This window comes from Hippoglossus stenolepis, chromosome 8 (assembly GCF_022539355.2).
Source record: "Hippoglossus stenolepis isolate QCI-W04-F060 chromosome 8, HSTE1.2, whole genome shotgun sequence".
Lineage (NCBI taxonomy): Eukaryota > Metazoa > Chordata > Actinopteri > Pleuronectiformes > Pleuronectidae > Hippoglossus > Hippoglossus stenolepis.
Genome location: NC_061490.1, coordinates 17,159,367 through 17,180,315, shown reverse-complemented (window position 1 = coordinate 17,180,315; position 20,949 = coordinate 17,159,367). Strand labels below are relative to the sequence as shown.

The window sequence follows — 20,949 nt, the reverse complement described above, 5'->3', positions numbered from 1 at the left end:
GTCATGACTTATAGTGGGACAGTCAAAATGTCTCATATCATCACCTGGGTCTGAGGTCACTGCCTGGTACCTGGAAACTGTTAAAGAAATGGAACAAGTGAAGACGCCAGAGAGAAGGATAGATGAAAAAGTAGTTTTTAGTAGTTAGTTATTGACATTTACTTGCTTTTTTTTCCTTTGCTAATAGTTTTTATACAAACATATTATGTAAAACTAGGTCTGGGCGATATTGCCAAAAATTTTATAATGATTAAAAAAAATGTAAGTCACTTTGGATATAAGCTAGCTAAATGATATGTGATGTAATGTAATGTCACGATAAACGTCACATTATTACTTATTTTAAATTCAAGGACAGTGAAACTCGTCTTTATGAGCAGAGAATGAAAAACACTTGATAAACAGCAAAACATTATCTGAGGTGGATCAATTATGTGTTATACCACCTCGCACAATTAATTAATCATATCGATATATATCATATATATATGAAGAAGGTCCAATATATATATAGAGATATATATATATATTGGACCTTTGTTAGTTATATTGTTTTATTGCCCAGCACTAGTGACAGCCAATTTTGTGAGGAAGTGGGCATTGAAATTATGAAATGATATTTAATTGCTGAAGGAAGAATATTTAATTGAATATTGTTATTTTTATTTTTATTGAAAGTAAAATATTGGCCATTTTCTCTTTTTGAAGGTGTGGTCAATTAACACCATTCTAACCCTACGTTTTTCAATTAGAACAAAAGTCATCACATGAATACTGAAATAATATTCAAAGAGAAATATAAAATAAAATAAAAAATAAAAATAAACACACTGTTCTGAACACCTCCCCGCTGTAGCTTCCTGTGGGAATATGATCACAGATATGTTTTTCTAGCTTTATGATGATGGAGCTTGGACCATGACAATGCGCGCCGTGTGAGTGTGACGTAGGCTGGCGGAGGAGAAAAATACAGACAAGCTGAGGACAGAGGGAGGAAGAAAAGAAGATGTGAGAGTGAGGGAAGAGGGGGATGACGGTGGGCTTGTTCTCAGACGCAGGGATGTGTGCGTGTACCCGGGGAGCCGCTGTGGACTGAGGAGGCACAAAAGAGCATCTCCTCACACACCGTGTTTAATTGCTGGATTAGAGGGAAGGGGGGGAGGAGGAGGAGGGAGGACAACAAGGAGACGCTCTTTATTTATTAGGAGAAGAGCCGAGGAGGAGGAGGACGGGGAGGCAGAGACAGCGTGAGCCCCGGAGACGACACAGACCGTGGCGGCGGCGGTGCAGGCGGAGCACAGCAGCGGGACGACACCGACGGTCGGCGGCGTCGCTCGGATGCTGTGGTCGCCTCCGCTCCGGACGCGGCGACGATGCGGCCACACTGCTGGATGATGGTGGCGCTGGCGGGGATCATGTCGTACCTCAGCCCGGAGAGAGCGCTCGGAGCCCCGCAGAGGGAAGGTGAGCGGAGTCGGTGGAGGAGGAGGTGGAGGTTGTTTGAAAACCTGTGAGGGATGCTGGAGAAAGGAGGAAGAGGAGGAGGAGGAGGAGGGGGATGTAGTCAGCTATGAAAAGGCCTCTATATATAATATGCCTGAGACATAATGCGATGTGTTATTATTGCAGTGCGAGGCTGGTGGGTGATGGGGAGGGCACCATGTTTGCATGCAGTGATGCAAATATGGGGGATCTTTCTGCTTCGATCCCGGGCCTCACGTCGATGCCATTTAAAAACACAATGTATTATGTGGTCATCAACATTAAAACCCTCGGTCAGTGCGAGATATTGGGTCTATAAATAGCTCCTGGATGTTATTTAGCCTATCAACCACTGCTGGCATCTTTATTCTCCTCAATCTGAATATTTCCCCCCCATCCCACAAGATCTGGCAGAGGGCTGTTTGTGTGATGTCTGTGTGTGTGTGTGTGTGTGTGTGTGTGTGTGTGTGTGTGTGTGTGTGTGTGTGTGTGTGTGTGTGTGCAGTCATTGTATTGGTGGTGTATTGTTTTGATGAGAGCTGCTGGCACCGGGGCTGCTGCTGCTGCTGCTGGTGGGAAAAGGCCCTGTGTTAGCTTCCTATTTATATGCAGTGTCTTTCTGTCTGGGGAGAGATGAAAGAAGGGCACATGTACTGGAATTGTGCATAAGGAATTTGGAGCCAATGCAATCACGTCGTCTGTGGTGCATGTTTTTTTTAAGTGGACTCCACTGTTTCTGTAGGTGCATCGACAAATGATTCTGATCAGCAAATTAGCTGTGTCCCCCTTTGTTCCCCCTGCTCCAACTTATCTAGAATTTATTGAAATCCGCAATGTGCCAAAATGTTCTTGTTTCACCACCAGCCTGTATACGTTGATACGAAGGTGGTTTGACATGCTGAACACATCCTCACTTACCTTTTCTCAGGGAGCCCGTGTTAAATAGGTGACTCCAATTTCTGTTGCAACTTTTCATATGCAAGAAAACGAGAATCATGATCAAAATGTCAATAGAAATTAAGCCTGTTCCTCGAATTCACAAACAGAAACATCACCTCTTTGTGTTTTTCTCATATTTTTTAGAGGAATGTTGATCTTCTTCTTTACAATATTTATTAAGCTGGTAAATTATTCAATGTACTTCAAAATTGATGTATGCAGTGTTTACACTATCATGACCTCGTGAATGAATGTATTTTTGGATTTCTATGAAGGACACCGAGATATTTTAAGACAAAGCGAATAAAAAATAGAATAAGTTATTTATGTGCAGGTATGGTTTCAATATCACCACAAAGAAATGTCTGTGATTGTTTTTGTCATTTTTTAAGGGATTTCTTTTTATTATTTACAGTTATTGGGGATTGTAATATTTTGTGTTTCTATTGTTATATATTTCAAATGTGTATAATGCGCTTTGCATAATATCAGTGAGAGCAGCCTTTAAGGGTTTGGAGCTACATGGATCTATTCTGGCAGCCTAAATGCTGTTTTGTTTAAACAGACGCTCCATGTGGTTTAAATATTAGTATCTACGTTCTTGTTAAGTGTGAGCTGGACGCCTTCTGTTTATTTCAAGGTGTTGTTGCTCCTCTCTCTCGTCATTAGCACTGAAATGTTTGTCTGTAGTATTGACATGAAAGCTTCTAGAAAACACCTGAAGGGTATTTAACCACCCTGCCCTGCCCCTTTTCTTTTCTACAGATGGTTCACTTCTCACAATCGACCATGTTGAGGTACAAATATCAAATGTCCCGATCCCTCCCTCTCTCACCTGAGTAGTCAACCTTCCTGATTTGAGTCAATCTTTTCCAATTTCCAACCCTTTCCCAATTTAGCGCTCCCGTTTTTTACCTAAATGACAACTCCAGCCAACCCCCCTCCCCTGCTTCTTAACTGTGTTTCCTGAGTGGAATGCCATTTCTGATATCTCCCCCCTCCCCCCCATGCTTTTGTCCTTACTGGAATGGTATATTCTCCCACTTTCAAACTTTTAATTCCAGTCTCCATTTTCTTTTACTGATCCAGACAATGTTTTTGATCTTCAGCTCAGTTTCTCTTCCTGCTTTTTTAACCCCCACCCCAAACCCCCTGATGCAAGCTGTCCATTGGGGTCCTCCACTGTGTCCCAAACCTGCTGCTAAGAAAACGCTCCAGTCGTTTCCCCTTCTTAATAAAAAATCTATGTAACAAGAATTTACACTTTTCTGATTCAGTGAAGTTTCTCTTTCTCTTCTCACTGACTCAAACCTAACCCGTTTACCCCTCCCCACCTTACAGAAGCACAGACACCCTGTATTAACTCCTCTCCTCCCTCTTTCTTTCTTCTTCCTGTCGTCCCCTCAGTCTCTCAATCTAGGACTGCATCCCTCTCTCCACCACCCTATGTCGTCATCCTCATCTCTTGCTCTGGGCTGGTCTCTTTCGTCCTATTGCTCCTCACCTGCCTGTGCTGTAAGAAAGGAGTGGGGTTCAATGTAAGTCTTCAACATGTAAGAGATTTATTCACCTCCCTCTGCTTTCTTTTATTTGTCACACCGTCTTGTGCATTCCTGCATGGGTTTTATATAAGCTAGACTAACTTGGTAAACTGATGGAAATAGAAGCAGTCAATGCTTCCTATTTAATGAGGTAGAAATGGTCAATAATCATCTCTCTGACTAATCTTGACTAAGCCTCCATCTTTCCACCCCACAGAGTTGTTGTTGTTTAGCTGGCACACAGGCTGTCATTACTCTGAGGAGCTGTTCTCTCACTGTCTGCCCTTGATACTTACAGCTCAAGTCAACCTTTTTACCTCATTAAGTGAAATGAGACAGAGTGAAAGAGGGTGGTTTATTTTCTATTCTTAATTTTTAACCAGGAGTTTGACAATGCGGACGGGGAGGAGTGCTCCGGAGGGTCCAGCCCCATCCAGGAGGACAGCCTGTCGTCATGTCCCTCCCTCCCCGAGGTTTACACCTTACCAGTCAGAGACAGGTCCACCTGCCCCGCCCTGCAGGAGGGAGCAGGTAACAATTCTCCCGCTCTCTCTCTTGTTTCAGCATGAGTTCATTTTTGTTTTGAAGGATTCGAAGCTGGGATGAGAGCCGGCACTAAAACGCCTTCAGGCTCTGTTGCCTGAATCAGTGAAGTGGATCCATTAAAGGCCTCAAACCGAGTGTTCAACCAGTATCGTCGGCCTCCGTACTCAACATCAGTGAAGTGGAAACTATGATCTGTAGCATCGCTCTGTGTGAGCAGGCGATGTTTGACATTTGTCTGACCTGCAGTGACAGAGTGAGAGATTTGTGGTCACAGATCCCGGAGCTGTGGGATGGTAACGATTAGAGCTCCAACGATTAGCTGATTAATCAAATATTGATCAGCTGAAAAGTAATTGCTTATTTCATTAACAAATTCTTTTGTTTCCAGCTTTACAAATTTGAGAATTGGTTGTAAATTAAAAATCTCAAGGTTTCGTTCTGTTGGTCGAACAAAACAAGATGTTAAATGACGTTACCCTCAGCGGTAAGAGATTGTCATCGCCATTGTTCCCTGTCCTCTGATGTTTTATATAATTAGCAATTTATAAGTGATTTGATAAAATAATTGGATGATGGGAATAGATTGTTGTCTGAGGGAACGCTTTGTGTCTGTCAGTGTTTGCTATTTTGCAGCACATTGCAAAAATGTGTGGTCTGTTATTTAGTGTGAGCTGTGCCTATGAGCTTTCCTCAGTGCATCAGTTTTTAAAGCAGTTTTTTCCCCTGTTGTGTGATATTATATGATAAAAGAACATCACTTGCTGACGGCTGCATGACCCTGATCTTTTTTTATTTCTCTTCTTCTTTGCAGACTCTAAGTCTAAGTGCTTCAAAAGACACACTTTAAACTACCTTCAGGAAATAGGAAATGGCTGGTTTGGAAAGGTAAGATGATCGCCTCTCACAATCTGATCATTTCAGTTTGAGCCTCGTCATACTGTGGATTTTCTTTTTTCTTACACACAGTGTGCTATGTTTAATTTAATACTGGAGACAGACCAGGTCAAGTCAGAGTCAAAATAGCTCTTTTACTGCCGATCTCCTCCTGGGCATTCTTCCATGTTATAGTCCATTGATCTCTCCTAGGTGATCCTGGCTGAAGTGCTGTGTGACTGCAGCTCCTCTCAGGCTGTGGTGAAGGAGCTGCGTGTCAGTGCCAGCCCTCTGGAGCAGAGGAAGTTCTTGGCTGAGTCCGAGCCGTACAGGTGGGAGAAACTGCTGAAAGTCAAACTAACCATTTTTGGGCCTGAAAGTCAGACAGTAACCTTTGTTCAAGAGGAACCACTGAGCCCTAAGTGACGACTGTGGAATAATGGTAACCATAGTTTAAGATTAGCACAAGTAAAGGGTCATCAGCTTGGGCTAAATATAATTGGGTTTGTCAACAACTGTGACTCCTGTGATCACCCATAAGTGGAGAATGCTTTATTAACAGATACCAAATTAGAATATAACGAAACACGTGTAATGAAATGAAATGAAATATAAAATGTCCTTATAGCTGCATACAACAGCATTATTTTTACTTATATCTTATTAATAGTTGATTAAATGTTTATATACTGACACCTAGTGTTACCATATCAAAAAATCCCATATCAGCGAAGCCAACAAGTCATTTAACAGAGAAAAGACACATTTTATTGTTTGTAAATTCACATTTTATTAGTAAGAAAAAGATGTGCTATCAACTACTATAAGACTCACTTTACTCATGGATTAATGGAGCAAACAATATCTAGTTTGAATTAATGTAATTGGTCTCAGGACAGACAGGACAACAAACCACATAATATCTAAAAATAGTTTATAGAGTTTTTTATACAAAGTGTTATTTGTATATTTACATCGGTAATGTTCCTGCAGGTAGATGAAACGTAACCTATTCAAAGACTCAGAATCTGAGGATAATTCTGGCTGTCACCACCATCCTCTACACACACACACACACACACACACACACACACACACACACACACACACACACACACACGCACGCACGCACGCACACGCACACGACACACACACACAGAGGGAGAGAGAGGGTGAGAGAGAGAACATTCAAGGACAGGCCTGTCTGTTCTTTTTCTCTACTTTCTACTCAAAACCAGCGAGTACCATACCAACTGAAACACAAACTGAATAATACAATCACAAGGAGTCAGTTTCACACACGTTCTATCTGTCTTGTTCATCTCTAACTGCCCTTTTAATCAATGTGTCCATCTCTCTCTGGTTTCTCTTTCTCCCGACAGGAGCCTTAAACATCCCAACATCCTTCAGTGTTTGGGGCAGTGCAGTGAGAACATCCCTTTCCTCCTGGTTATGGAGTTCTGTCAGCTGGTAAATACAATTCAGACCATTTATAATGATATGATAATATACATTGTAGTACACTGTTTAGGACAAAGGGAAAAGGTGAAACTGAACATACAGGGGATTGACAAAATAATATATGTGCTCGAAAAGCAGCTAAAAGTCCATCACATTTCAAACACTGCAGGAGAGGTGGGTCATGTTGAACAGAATATAATATCTACCTAATTTGATTATTCTTTTGTTTTGTTTTGGATTTTTGTGACCCTGCATATTCGTACACAAATAATATGGCAGATTTGGAGTCCTATTAATTGTAACATTTTGGGGGAAAAAGTGCCAATGACCAGACTGCTTTTATAACAAATGCTGTTAATTAGCATGCAAGCTGTTATATTCAGCCTTTCTTGCAGTTTGTAATCAGGCTTTAACTGCATCAAACATGAAGTTGTTTTTAATGAGAGCTTTACTTTGTTTATCCCTTGTTTTCATTTCAGTAGCATTTCTGTATATTACTGCTGCATTAGAACTGTAGGTGTCCCAGTGACTATGAAATCTTTGCATCTAGACGGTCAGTTTGTTTTCCCTCCATTAGCTGCCCTAATCACTGGCTGATTAAGAAAACCATGTGAGTGGACTCTCAGGCCAAACCAAGACACAAGCAGATCAATGACAGCAACACAGTGAGAGAAGCCAAACCACACTGATGTCCCCATACATGGCCATTACCCTCTTTGACAAGGTCTCTGATGGTTCTCTCCTCACTGATTTTTTCATCCGTTTATAAAGTCCTCATTTTATTTCCTTGCCCTTCCTGAAGCACAAATGACTAATACAAAGTCTGCCAGCTCATTACCTATTCCCCTGCTGCTTCTCTCTCTCTCTCTGATGGAAAGTACCTAAATGAGGACGTGTTTCATGCAGAAGTCACAAATATCCCCGTTGCCTGCAGGTTTGATCTCTTGCAGCAGGAGAAAGAACACAAACACTTGGCAAACTCGCTTCCTGCCGATATGGCATTATCTCATCTTCTACTAAAGTCTACATACATTCCAGTTGCTGCATTATTATCGTGTTAATGTCCAAACAGGGTGACCTGAAGAGGTATCTGCGAGCCCAGCGCAAGTCAGATGGGATGACTCCAGACTTGCCGACTCGGGATTTGCTGACTCTTCAGAGAATGGCTTTTGAGATCACCTCGGGCCTGCTGCATCTCCACGATAACAACTACATCCACAGGTCAGCTGGGGCTTCAGCGCCATGCATTATTCAGCTCAGTTCACTTATCACAACCATAGTCTTTAAACAAGATTGCATGTCTCGTTTAGTTAGAGAGAGTGTGCTTCTCTGATTGATGTGGTTTGGTGGTTGTGTTCTCGTCCTGCAGTGATTTGGCTTTAAGAAACTGTCTGCTGTCCTCCGACCTCACTGTGAGGATAGGCGACTACGGCCTTTCACACAACCATTATAAGGTATGTGGATGTGTGCTTCTGATCCTAAACCACGCACTGTTATTCCTCTTTGTTGTTGTGTCTGAGGTAATGTATTCTAAGTAATTCTGCTGTGTGTTTGTGCAGGAGGACTATTACCTAACTCCAGACAAGCTATGGATCCCACTGCGCTGGATTGCTCCTGAGCTGCTGGAGGAATACAGAGGATCTCTTATCGTTACTGACCAGACCAAGACCAGCAATGTGTGGTAGGTTTCCCGTGTGATCCTGCTCCTTTATCGTCTGTAATTAAATACTAAACTTAAAGTCGACATCAGTGGTGGAACCCTTATCCTAAGTACTCTTACATAAGCAAAAGTACTATTAAATAGACAAAAAGAATAACTGTAAAAGAATAAGCCTTAAATCTCTTGATACACATGCAGTTGAACCCATTGTAAGGACAACATGTTTTGAACATTGAATGTAGCGTAAATTGTGCGAGTGTATTGTGTGCAGATAATCAGAAATGCTCTTTGTTGAGTGTTGTTTGCAGTTTCAAAATGTAAAACTCTTCTGAATCTCACATCGAAGTGAAGTGAAAATAAAGAGACAAAGGCAGCTGATTGGAAAATGCTCTCCAACAACTCATTCCACAGATAATTAAGCCTTCTGTTTAAAAATCAGTGTGACCTCAATGCTGCTGAAGCAGAGTCTGGATTTCCGTCAGTGTGTCAGCAGTCTTCTTGTTATAGCCAGGCCCAGAAATACCAAAGGGAGTGATGAAAAAGCAAAGGCCCAAACTGGACTGAACCCTCATGCTCTGATATTACAGACTCCACTTTAATGTGTTTTATTAAAGAGCATTGACTTAAGTTTTGAAGAAGATATAAATGATCTTGTTCCCTCTTCAGACAATTTCCCTTTAATAATTTATTCACATACATAGTAGCTTTACACAAATCTTTTCTTACTATGCTTTCAATCTTGTCTGTTGGGAAGCCAGAGCTCTGTGTGAATATGGTGTTGCAGTACAAGCATTACATAACCAAATCCTAAGAGGCCTGTGAACATTAGTCTCACTGTCTCTTCATCTTTTACTCTTCCAGGTCGCTGGGCGTGGTGATATGGGAGCTCTTTGAATTTGGCTCCCAGCCCCACAGACACCTAAGTGATGAAGAGGTGCTCACCTTCGTTATTCGGGAGAGACAGATCACGCTGGCCCAGCCCAGACTCAAACTCTCCCACGCAGACTACTGGTCAGTGCACTTATTCACAGAAAGAATTGTGCAGAAATGATTATTTATTAATGATTATTATTAATCGAAGGCAAAAATACCCTAATTGTGTCTCTCGTAACTTGCCTCCTCTGTTTGCTCCTGTCTGCAGGTATGAGATCATGCAGTCCTGCTGGCTACCTCCATCTCAGCGTCCATCTGTAGCTGAGATATTCCTCCTCCTCTCCTCCCTCCTGGCCGCAGAGCGAGGAATGTCCAGGGGGAGTGTTGGGGAAGAGGATGAAGAGGACGAGGAGTATGAGGAGGGCAGGGGAAGGAGAGGCGAGAGCGAGGAGTCGTTTGAAAGACGCTGGGACTTACTTCGACCACCTGCCTTCCAGACTGCAGCAAACGAGCGGCAAAGGGAGAGACTGTACGGCAGGGAAGACAGAGACAACTCCTACCCCCTGCTGGACCCGGTGGGGAACTGTATCACCCCGTCCTCGTCTGAATTGGACGACATCCTGACGGTGACGGAAACTAGCAAAGGATTGAACTTTGAGTATTTCTGGGAGAAGGCTCATGCCAGACGAGGCTACAAACCACTTCCTCCTCCTCAGCCAATCCCTACTGTGAATAATAACCACAGACAGTCTTTGGACACTCCCACTGTGGTCCCGGTTATTAGCGCTCGCAGTCCCTCCCTCGCCAGCGAGTACTACATTAGGTTAGAGGAGCACACTCCCCAGGACAGGTCGCCAACTCTAAAAGGGATGACACAGTCCTCTTTCCGCTCCGACTCGATTTGCCCTGGAGACGTGGAGCTGGTGGAGATTCGCAGTGGGTTGCTGGGTAAAGAACGCATCCCGTATTGTTCCTCTGACAAGTGTGGGAAGGGGCTGCAGACGGTCAGATCCAGCGAGGTTCAGCTCCAGGTGCCTAACACAGGTGTGGCAGAGTTCAGAGACACTTCCAGCAGAGTGACTGACTTCTCAGTGGTCGATTTAGGGGACGACGAAGAGGAGGAGTACAAGAAGAGCAGTGAGGGAGATAAGAAATCCTCATGTTCCCAAGCCCCAGTCCTCCCTCCCAAACCTCGCTCTATGTCCATGTCATCAGCCAATCACCTTCACTCACGCCCCCTTCCCGCCCCTCCGCTCGGATACAGAGGACTGCCTCACTACAGCATTACCGGTAAAATCGAGACAGACCCCCATCACATGAGCAGCTGTCCACCTTCTACTTTTGATCACTTTGGGCTCCATCGCTCCAGACAGACTCTACCCCCATCCCCGTCCCTCTCCCCGTCCCTCCCCCCGTCCAGCCATCCAATTTACCCTCAGCCTCCTCAAATGTGTCCTCCTCCTCTCCCTCCCCACTCCAAACCACAAAGAAGCTGCCCCAGCTACAATGAATTTTACTCCAGATACAGTAAGCCGCAGATGCAGAGATGCAATAGAGACCCACTATCCTGTGACTTGTCACATAGAGAGAGTGTCACCAGACATGCAGCATCGTTGCACAACTCCAAGGAGGCTTCTCATACACGTGCAAAAGCCTTCGATTCCCCTGTTCGTCGAGAAAACCCTTTGCGTCCTATTTATCGCAATCTACCCCGCCCCCAGACTGAACGCCAGTCTTCGTCCAGCCCCACCTACTCAGACGAGGATGACTCTCCCTTCATGTCTCCTGAGAGACCCAGCCCTGCGACGACTGTCCCCCACTCCAGCCTGTCTGAAGACGCAGACCCAGCCATTTCCGACCTCTTCTACAGGGGAATGAAAAGGACGCAGTCTCGGCTCGACACTATCCTCCCCGCCATTTGGAAAGAAGATGCTGAACTTCAGGCCGAACGTGTAGCCGCAGCGAAAAAATCCCCTATGCATCTGTTTCTGACAGAAATATCCACTGTGACAGAGTCCAACGAGTCCAAGTCCGAGGCTCCATGGGAGGGAGCGAAAGAGGAGAAAAGAGATGGAGAGGGATGGGGGAACTTTGTCTTGCCCAACAGAGGGATGCGACGTTCCCAGTCTCTGATTACAGAGCTGGGCTCAGTGGGGCAGTCGTGGGGGCAAGAGAAACATATCCACCAGACAGGAGCTGAGGAGGAATATACAGTTACTAAAGAATCACTTCAGAGGGAACTTTTCCTCACAGAGATCGACACAGGGAGGATGGAAGCAGATGTGGAGGAAGGATCAAGCAGTGACCCAGTAAAATACCTCTATCCTGCAGGATCCAGATTACGGCCATTTGTCTGCCCTCCAGGCTTTCCCTCATGCACTGAGGCTGAGGAGGCGTATTCAAAGGGTATACGCAGGTCTCGTTCTCTACTCTCTGAGATCACCATCAGCAAGCAGGAGTCGGATCTACAGCAGACTGAGAAGGAGCCACGGAGAACTGAAATGACCAGGGAGGAGTTCATGAAGGAGATCCAGTCGGCAGAGACATTTTTGACCGAAATAATATCAAGACAAAACGCTGCAGCAAACAGGAAGGAGGCCGAACCCGCTTCCTCTCCTACTCCACTATCACCTGAATACGAGTCCATATGCATTGACCCAAACTCCACACAGACCATTAGTTTTCAGTCAGAGAGCTCCATGCGAAGCAAAGGCAAAGATGAAGTGCAAACTGAGGCCATCTATGCCCAAGTGACCAAGCGTGCTAAAAAAAGCGAGATAAAAGTTTCCATCAGACCTGAGATCCCAATCCTTCACATAGGATCTAACAAACAGAATCTCAAACTGGACAGCGATGCCGGAAACGATGCCGACCACTGCCAATCTGGTGAGTTTGTGTTTTCAGAAATCATGCCCAAAAACGGTTTACTGCACAACCAGACGCTTGCATGTCAGAAGGAGGAGGAGTGTGTGGATGGCCCTGCTTTACCCGCCAGAGGAGAGCAAACAGATCCCCCAGAGGAATCTTCTCTGGAGTCCTCTGAGAATGTTAAAGAATCCAACACTGTGATACTGCGTGGGAACCAATCGCTTTTTACACATGAGGCAAATACTCAAAAGGCTGCTGTTGTAGGGAACGGTGAGATAGTGATGGAAGACCTACGGGCCATTAGTCCTGAGGGAGGAGATCAAATATGTGGAAAGACTGAAACCCCGTCACATGATCCTGAGAAAGAAGAGAACCACACTGATAACATTTCTGCAGCAGCTGATTTGGAGAACTCAAATAATGTGAGTTCTCAAAATGACGACGAAAGCTTTGTAAAGACAAAGACAGAAAATTTACTTCACTTCGATGATCGCGGCCCAGAAAAATACTGTCAAAAGGCAGCCACTCCTGTCGCCACTCCAACCACTCCAGACTGGGACCCCTCCTCTGATGTCTCACTCGTCACCTCCACAGACTCGGTCCTGTCACCTATGACTTCCAGCTCGGCCGACTGCCTCACACCTAGTGACTCATGGACGGGAGTAGTGGGAAGCAGTGGGTGGCGAGCGCTGGGAAATGAAACACCTCATCGAGACTCTGCCTATTTCTCAGACAGCGACTGGGAGGGTGACGGGACGAACAGGAGGAGCAGCGATGGACTCAACGCCTCAAGGCCGAGCAGCGGTCGAGGAGGAGATCGGGGAATACTGACAGGGATTGAGGAGAAAACTGAGGAGGAGGGAGAGTTTTGGGAAAAGAGTCCTTTAAGAACTGGAACTGGAAAAACTGTCATGACGTGTGAAGAGAAGGGTATCACAATTAAAAATACAGAAAATTGCTTCTCTAATTTAGCTGATGACAAAGATATTCTTAGCAAAGGGCTGCAGTCAACACAGAGAGACGATTCTGGCATTTTCCACGACGACAGCAAAATGTCAACATTGCTGCGTGACGATCCCCAGGCCAAGGACTGCGTTGACATTATTGACAAGTTGTTCCCTAAATTAGACGATGAGCCACTGAAAGGGCTGCCACACAGTAGTGTAGACAGCCACTACACAGATGGCATCGTCTCCCAGATAACAGATTGCAGATACCAGGACTCTGAAGATAACGATTCCAAGAGCCTCACTGAGACAGACGTTGTGATCAAGTCTGTATCTGGTCAATCCAAAGACTGCATGTTAAGATCAAGCATCAAAGATGACACAGGTGTTTCAGAGATAGATGTTGATCTCTCTGCACTGAATTCCCTCAAACATGGAAGTGACACTGTGGAAAATGGAGAGTCCAGAATATCTCAACTGTACAGCATTACAAGCAGTAACGCCGTACTCGCGGATGAAGCGCAGTCAGTGGTTGAGCCAAGTGATGATGGGAAGTCTGACAGTGATAAAGCGAGTGAACTGAGGTGGGATCAGGGGGATGATGAAGACCCGGAGAGACGTGAAGAAAGGCCTGGTGTCGACCACAATGAGCTGGGCCTGAGAAACCTCTGCTTCTCAAACAGCACTGAGGAAAAGAAGACGTCTACAGAGACGGAGAAACAGCTGGCTGCTGCAGAGATGAGTAACGCCATGAAGGAAAAGTCGCCCATGAAAGGACGAGCAAGTGGCGGTGACTCTCCTAACGATGCGGATACAGATTCCTGCGAGGGCCTGGATGTTAAATCTAAAGAGTTATGGAGTGCTCTGGAGGACGATGAAGAAAGATCAGGCTCTGACGTGGTCAGAGGAGAGTTCGACTGCCACCGTTTCTCACAGTCGGGGGACTTGCGCTTGTGGCCCGATGAAAATGACCAGTGGGCGTCTCCGGAGAAGAGGTGCCAAGATATGGAGCTCAGAGCTGAATTCTTCTCTGGCTTCAGTAATAAAGCATGGGAGGTGGGGGAGAGGATCGTGGTGGGTCAGGAGTTTTGGGAGACTGAGGAAAACGATGAACTTGCAGAAAGTGAACCTCACCCGGCTGTCCAGGAGGGTTGTGAAGAAACGTGGAACGATGAAACACAAGGACTGACCTCTAATCTTAGCCTGAAGGAAGACATTGACCCGGAAGACAAAGAAAACCAGCCGGCTTCCCAATCAGTACACATACAACAGGATGAAAATATTGAGGATCTTGGAGAAATTGACAGTTTTAACAAGGAGCTGAAAGGAGAAATCTCAGATATTGAAGTGGAGAATATAGAAATCCCCGAGCAGGAGACCTCAGAGGAAAGAGAGAGGCAGATTTTATCATGCACAGAGACGGTCGAGTACGGGGAAGGTCGGCTAGACTCCACGGAGAGAGAGGAGAATCACAATTTTAACAGTTGGCCTCAGAATCACCTCAGCGAGATCCAAACGGAGGAGCAGGCATCAGCTGAGCATGGTGACCAGGAAACTGGTTCTAATGTCGATGACTACTTAAGTCACACTCAGAATAACAGCGCCAATATATCAATTTGCATCACAGAAGCTCCTCATGTGAACTTTGCAGACCTGGAAAATGAAGAATCAGGTTTAGAATCAGAGGCTGAAATGAGACCACAGCCGTCTGGCGAGTACATAGAAGATAGACTTATCTTCATGAACACAGAGGAGGATTACAGAGACATTCAGGCAAATCCCATCTCTTCTCCCTGTGACCTTGACTCACAGGAGGAGATAGATCCACAGGTTGATAATTTCAGCTCCGTCGATTTTCCAAGTCCTCCACCGAGCATAGACCTTGATGTGCAAGATGATAAATTGGAAAGTTTGGACGACTCGTTTCCTAGTCCACCGCTATCTGTTATCGAGGCAGAGGACTTCATTACTCACATTAATCTAGACGACTTTATTGCCAGCACTGACATTGAGCCATATATTTCCCCACCTCACAACACAGATGTCTCACAGCCTCCTCTGCAAGAATCCCCCCCTGCTACAACTCAGAGTAAAGGGATCTTGTCCAACCTGAACCTGCCCTCTGTGCATATAACAATGCATGATGACAGCGACTTTACATCCAACAGTGAAAGTCAGGAGGAACATAATGACCTCTCCCAGAAAACATCACCCACCACCCCCACTGTACCCCAAGCTCCTCTCAACAATCTCCCAGAACTATTGATTTCTGAGTGGAAAGATTTGGACGAAGAGCCCCTGGAGGATTTTGAAAAACTGGAGCAGTTGTGCTGCATATCTGGGGACGAGGAGGACGCTCTGGGGGAGCTTTTCTTGGGGAACCTGGAGCTCCTGGAATCTTTGAAGAAATCCCCTGATCAGAAAAGTGGCAGCTCCGGGGATCAGGATACAAGTGAGGAGATTTGCGGCTCGTCTCCTCCCGGGGAGAGCAGGGTGGATTTGAAGGAGGATGGCGTCTCCAATAACCTTGATAATCTGGGGGAGTCTGCACCACCCATGATCCTGGATTCACAGGAGGTGAGCAATGACGAGCTGAGATCCTCAGTCCAGACATCTGACGTCAAAGACCAGGGATCTCTGTCCAAGATGACGACGAAGAACGGCCTAATGATGCAGGCGAGTATTTTATCTTGTGAGTAAAGTTTGCCCTTTTTATTATTCGGACTTTATTCACCCGTCTCTGTTGTTTTGTTTTGTTGCTTTAGGTGTGTGAGGAGAGGCTGCAGTTCTCCCTCTGTGAAAATGTGAAAACAAATGTGCTTTGGGGAGCGACTGTGAAAGACACTGTAACGCTGCGGCCGTGGGGAGAACAAATCTCAGAGAGCAGCAGGCTGGTCACTGTGAAAGAGCAGCAAGACGATGAAAGGTAAGACGAAGGTTTAACTTGGAGATCTTACCCTTAATATCTTAGTTTATATTTAAAGGGTTGGTTCATGCAAATGGAAAACACAAAAATACAGATTTTCCTTTTTACTTCTCGTAGTAATGAGTCTTTTTCTGTATCTACACTTGAGTCCTGAAATCTTTTGGGGAAAAAAATTCTGTTTTTGCATGTACTTTTTTAGACTTTTTTAGACTTTAAGGGCTTCATAGTAATTTGGCCACACAGGTATTTATTTATGCTTTTATTTGTTTTAAGATATCTCTACCTGATCGTTATTTATGATGTAAAGAAAACAATCTACATTGCAGTGTCAGTATCAGCATCTCTGTTACTGTCAGTCATCTACAAAACACTCTGCGACTAGATTTGATTTTGTTCTGTTAATTTAAATAAAAACTATAGACATTGATGTCTCTTAACTGTATTTTTTTCATGCTGCAAGCTCTACACATACAATTACATTCACCTCCATTGTCCTGAGGTTGCAGCAAAACCCACAGAGACAATGAAACCCAAAACCTAATGCATGCCTGAATATCACCAGCGCTGTTTATAGACATGCTCTTGTTTTTAGTATTTTGATCAATTGATTATTCAATTAATATTTCTGTTGTTGCTGTTGTTGTAGTCAAGAGGAGCAGGAAACTGTTCCCAGCTTTCAACCCGACATCGACGAACATGAAGAACCTAAAGAAGAGCCGCTCACTGTGATTGAACAACCTGAGGTTCCAACACCTCAGCCCACTGCAAACCTGGCAATGAAAGGTACCTTCATATCGCATTGTTTGTTAGAAATAACTAAATACAAATTCAATATACATAAATCACTTTTTATTATGTACTGTGTGATGCTTTGAGTTCATTAGTCGAACATATATAGTACATCTCAGTAGTTTATTTTTAGAATAACAGAAAGTAGAATCAATTATTCCTCCTCAAGGAATTTTTTATTTTCATTGTGTCAAATTTTGTTCAGATTTTCACAAAAATGTTTTAACAATATAAAGTGAAGAAAGAACACTATTTTCATTGTGTTTGTATGACACAGAACAAACGAAAACCATGCAGACAAAGAAAAAAAAGAAGAGCACAACAAATAAATATGTGCCAAACAAATGCAAAGGTGATAATGATAATACTTTTCATCTATAAAACGTGACTGTATTTCATTAAATTTTCCCTTGTGACCTTGAAATTAAAAATATATTGGTACTAATTCAAATTAAGTTTTACTTAATTGCTTATCTAATCTAAGTATGGACTGATGTTTACTTCCAGTTAGGTGAGCGTATTGTATTTAATATCTCTTCCATTCTCTCATTTTCACAGCAAAACTCGCTCGTCTGTCTCTCGCCCTCCCTCCTCTCGCTCTGACTCTCCCCCTCACCCCCACCGGTAAAGGAGGATTTGGGGATGGGCCGATTGGAAACAGGATTGGAAGGCGGAGAGGTCTGTCGTCAGGGAGCGACCCTGACGACGATGAGGAGGATGAACCGGAGGACGAAAGCTCCCGGAGGGTGATCGTCGTCACAGAAACGGACGTGGACAAACGCGTTGGGCTGAGGAGTCTGCTGAAGTCCCCCAAGGAGCCGATGGACAGAGAGAGGGACAGAGGACGAAATGTGTCCTTTTTTGATGATGTCACAATCTATCTTTTTGATCAGGTATTTCTCATAAATTTCAAACAAAATATACAAATGATATTAGATTTTATCAAAGCAAGTCTGACTTTTTCTGTTTCATTGCAACAGGAAACCCCAACAAATGAGTTGAGCTCTTCAGCACCCACGAGTCCAGCCGGCGTTTCTGTCAAAAGCAACAAGTTGGATTTTCATGGTAAATTCTAAATCCTCTCATGCGTCTGATGAATAGATGGTAAATAAAGATGGACGACACGTCTTCTTTTGGCTTCACTTTTGGGAGCTGTCATGTCATCCATCTTCATCCACAGTCTATCTATGTTATGATGAGAGGCAGCAAGGCCCTAGGAGTCTGTGAGTCAGTCCACAACTTTCAATGATTCATCTAAAAAGAAGTAAAAATGTCAGTTTGTCCAGTTCTTTGATTTATGGACAAATACCTGCAAAACTAATGTGACTACAACTGGCCTCAGCCTTCCTGTTCATATTAGCCCATGTTAACATATTACCTTGTTAAACTAAGATGGTAAATATGGTAAACCTTACATCAGCATGTTAGCCTGGTTGCTATGATCATTTAAGCACTTAGCACTGAGCACTCTGTCACAGAGCAACCGGCATAGCTGTAGACTTCAGTTTTTTCAACTATAAAGAAAATGTGCATTAGGCTGAAATATGTTTTCTCATTGTTTCCACCTTGATCTTCAGAATGATGTAATAAAATCTGACAGGCTCTAACTCATGAAGTCACTGAAATGGAAAAAACCCTCAGTTCAACCATCTTCTTTCCAAACGTGCAGCCAGGATTAATCTTCTGTAATCATCCCCCTCGACTCTGTGACACGAGCTGGGACATAAATCCTGCCATCAACAATGCAGCCCTAAGCTGTGTTTTTCCCAACACAGTTTCATTTGCTGTCTCGACTTTTCACTTTCCATTTTTAAACATCATCACCTCATTCACAGAATAATGAAAGTTTGGGCTCAGAATTTCATTCTGGCTCCGCACATACAGAAACGTAGAAACACCAGAATTAAATGCTTTAATGATCTTTTTTAGTCTTGAAAGAAGAGGCTGTGTTCCCTTTTTAACTGGAAACCATTGTGATTTTCCTCAACTGCTTTATATTAATAGACGCAGATAAATGTTTTTCTTTCGTCCATGTATTTGGTTTGGCATTAACTCTTTATCCATGTCACAGACAGATTATGAGACAATGGGCCACTGGGCACAGACGTGTAAAGTCCCCCTACCATAAATAGAGCTGAAAGAGAAACAAAACAACATTGTTTGTAGTTGTTGAGTTCAGTAATAGTCTGCAGTAAAACCTGGAGTTCTGGTTTTCCGTTATTTACTGCAGAACTAGTTAGAGTGAATCTTTCGTTCCATGTTTTCTTTTGTTTACATCAATTACATTGTAACTCCACTGGTGACAGGGCAGTTGTAGATTTGGGTATTGTGTTAGTGTCTACAGTGGTCTGGTAACCTCATATTCTTTCTCTGCAGATTTATTTTCATTTTCAAACTTGTAGTCTTCAAACCCAGTGGACAATGTGACACCACTTCAATTAATCAGACTTGACACAGCTTCCTCTGGAGCCACAAAAGGATTTTATAAATTTTTCTTTCACATGTGTTTGATTTTGTTTTTCTTTCATCAGGGCCAAACATCAAAAGCAAAGATTCAAAGAGGAAAGAGGATTTATCATTAAAACCAAGGTCGCCTGTGGGGGCCAATCCAGTGACATCATCGCGCTTCACAGTCAGCCCTGCTAACGACCCCCACTTGGTGTAATGTTAGGTGTCGTCGTGGGGACCTTCAGAGCTGAACCCTCTCGGACTGGCCAGTGAATTAACCACAACAACCAGCCATTCGCCCAGAGGCTATTTTTTTATTGAATAGGCAACTGAAAGAAAGAGACTCCCGTTCTTGAGGCTGGACACATTCCAGGTTTTACCAGCAACAGGATTTTGTATGACAGGGGCTGCTGTGCTCCTGCCTGCCATTGTTTACAGAGTTTATTCCGAGCCTTTGGCTACAAGAAGTCTTTGCAAAAGGCAGCATATGCTAAGAGAAGAGGAGCCTGGAGCTTTGTAAAATCTGAAACTGATTTGACAGCTATGCAGTGGGAGTCTTGCTGTGTACCAGCTTACCTTCTCTTTTATGCTTCATTCTGTTGTATTATTCCCCAGATGTGCGGGGAGTGCACTTTCTTTAGTCATTCATCTGTCTATGTAAACGGTTGGATTCCAGTCCTCTCTTTATTAAACAAGTTGTTTGTTGCAGTCAGTCAGTTGTTCTTGTAGGCAGCAGTTTAAATCCGAAATCGCTTTTCTCCTCGATTTGAGAATACTCATTTACATTTGTACAAATACCATAATACAAGTGTATACAGTATCATTTTAGAGCTGTTTACTTTTAGATGTATTCTTAGACTGCACGGAAAATCAAACAAGCTATGTTTCTTAAAATGTTTAGTTCTAAAAAGGTTTATCTTCTATTATTTATTATTCTGTATTTATTTATTTAATTTTTATCCTTTTTATGTAAAGCCAGTTTCCATGCAATATTTTATTTATTTGATTATTTATTTACTTATTTACTTATTTACTTATTTATTATTCAATTTATTTATTTGCTTTGGTGCAATTAACATATATTAACCTAACTGTAATTTGTTTGGGACAGAATGCATCTAGGTTATATCCTCTGTAAGATCTTCATGACATATAAATCGAAAATATTTTCCCAAACGTATTAATTGCTAAAAGAAGTATTTTGTATAATTTAACTTGTTAATATATGCTCATCTGTATGGAACTACGTCCTGTAATGTTTGATTCTTTTCCTATGTCTATGGATTTTTAGCTGTCTCGTCATTCTTTTACCTCGTTTAAAGACAGTTAATGTAGCTTAGCATGAAAAATGGAAGCCATCTGTTTGTGTATCTGTTAATTTATGCCATTTTCTACTAATAAGAGTCCATCATGCAGTCGAGGTCCATTAGTCCATTTGTTTAGTCTGTTTAAATGTTGGTTTAAAACCTGTATTGTTTCAAGAATGGTTTTCAAGGGGTAATGTATAAACAAGGGGAAATAAAAACCACAAAAATGTGAACCTCTTATCGAACTGTTTCATGACAATAAATCTCTTTGTTTTGTTATTGGATCCAC

The 20,949-nt window shown here is 43.3% G+C and overlaps 1 protein-coding gene across 3 annotated transcripts; it reads left to right on the top strand.

Moving 5' to 3' along the window:
- Positions 1-808: 808 nt before the first annotated feature.
- Positions 809-20,939, top strand: lmtk3 (lemur tyrosine kinase 3). Of its 3 annotated transcripts, none has more exons than XM_035164194.2 (17): positions 810-1,464; positions 3,829-3,959; positions 4,346-4,493; positions 5,320-5,393; positions 5,595-5,713; positions 6,764-6,851; positions 7,915-8,063; positions 8,212-8,296; positions 8,402-8,523; positions 9,364-9,513; positions 9,644-15,866; positions 15,956-16,116; positions 16,763-16,899; positions 17,183-17,257; positions 17,464-17,798; positions 17,886-17,970; positions 19,437-20,939. In XM_035164194.2, the coding sequence occupies exons 1-17, from the start codon at positions 1,374-1,376 to the stop codon at positions 19,568-19,570; spliced, it is 8,307 nt and encodes a 2,768-aa protein (XP_035020085.2). In that variant the 5' UTR covers positions 810-1,373; the 3' UTR covers positions 19,571-20,939. The 3 variants fall into 3 exon arrangements, with proteins under 3 accessions (XP_035020086.2, XP_035020085.2, XP_035020084.2); XM_035164193.2 differs by having other exon boundaries at positions 3,829-3,974; XM_035164195.2 differs by lacking the exon at positions 17,183-17,257 and having other exon boundaries at positions 809-1,464; positions 3,829-3,974.
- The last annotated feature ends 10 nt before the right edge of the window (positions 20,940-20,949 follow it).

Excerpts from the sequence above, each read along its gene's own strand:
- lmtk3 (XM_035164193.2), top strand. The coding sequence starts at position 1,374 with ATGCGGCCACACTGCTGGATGATGGTGGCGCTGGCGGGGATCATGTCG. Across the intron at positions 8,524-9,363 it reads ACCAAGACCAGCAATGTGTG|GTCGCTGGGCGTGGTGATAT; the intron begins GTAGGTTTCCCG and ends TTACTCTTCCAG. Across the intron at positions 16,900-17,182 it reads TGCAAACCTGGCAATGAAAG|AACAAACGAAAACCATGCAG; the intron begins GTACCTTCATAT and ends TGTATGACACAG.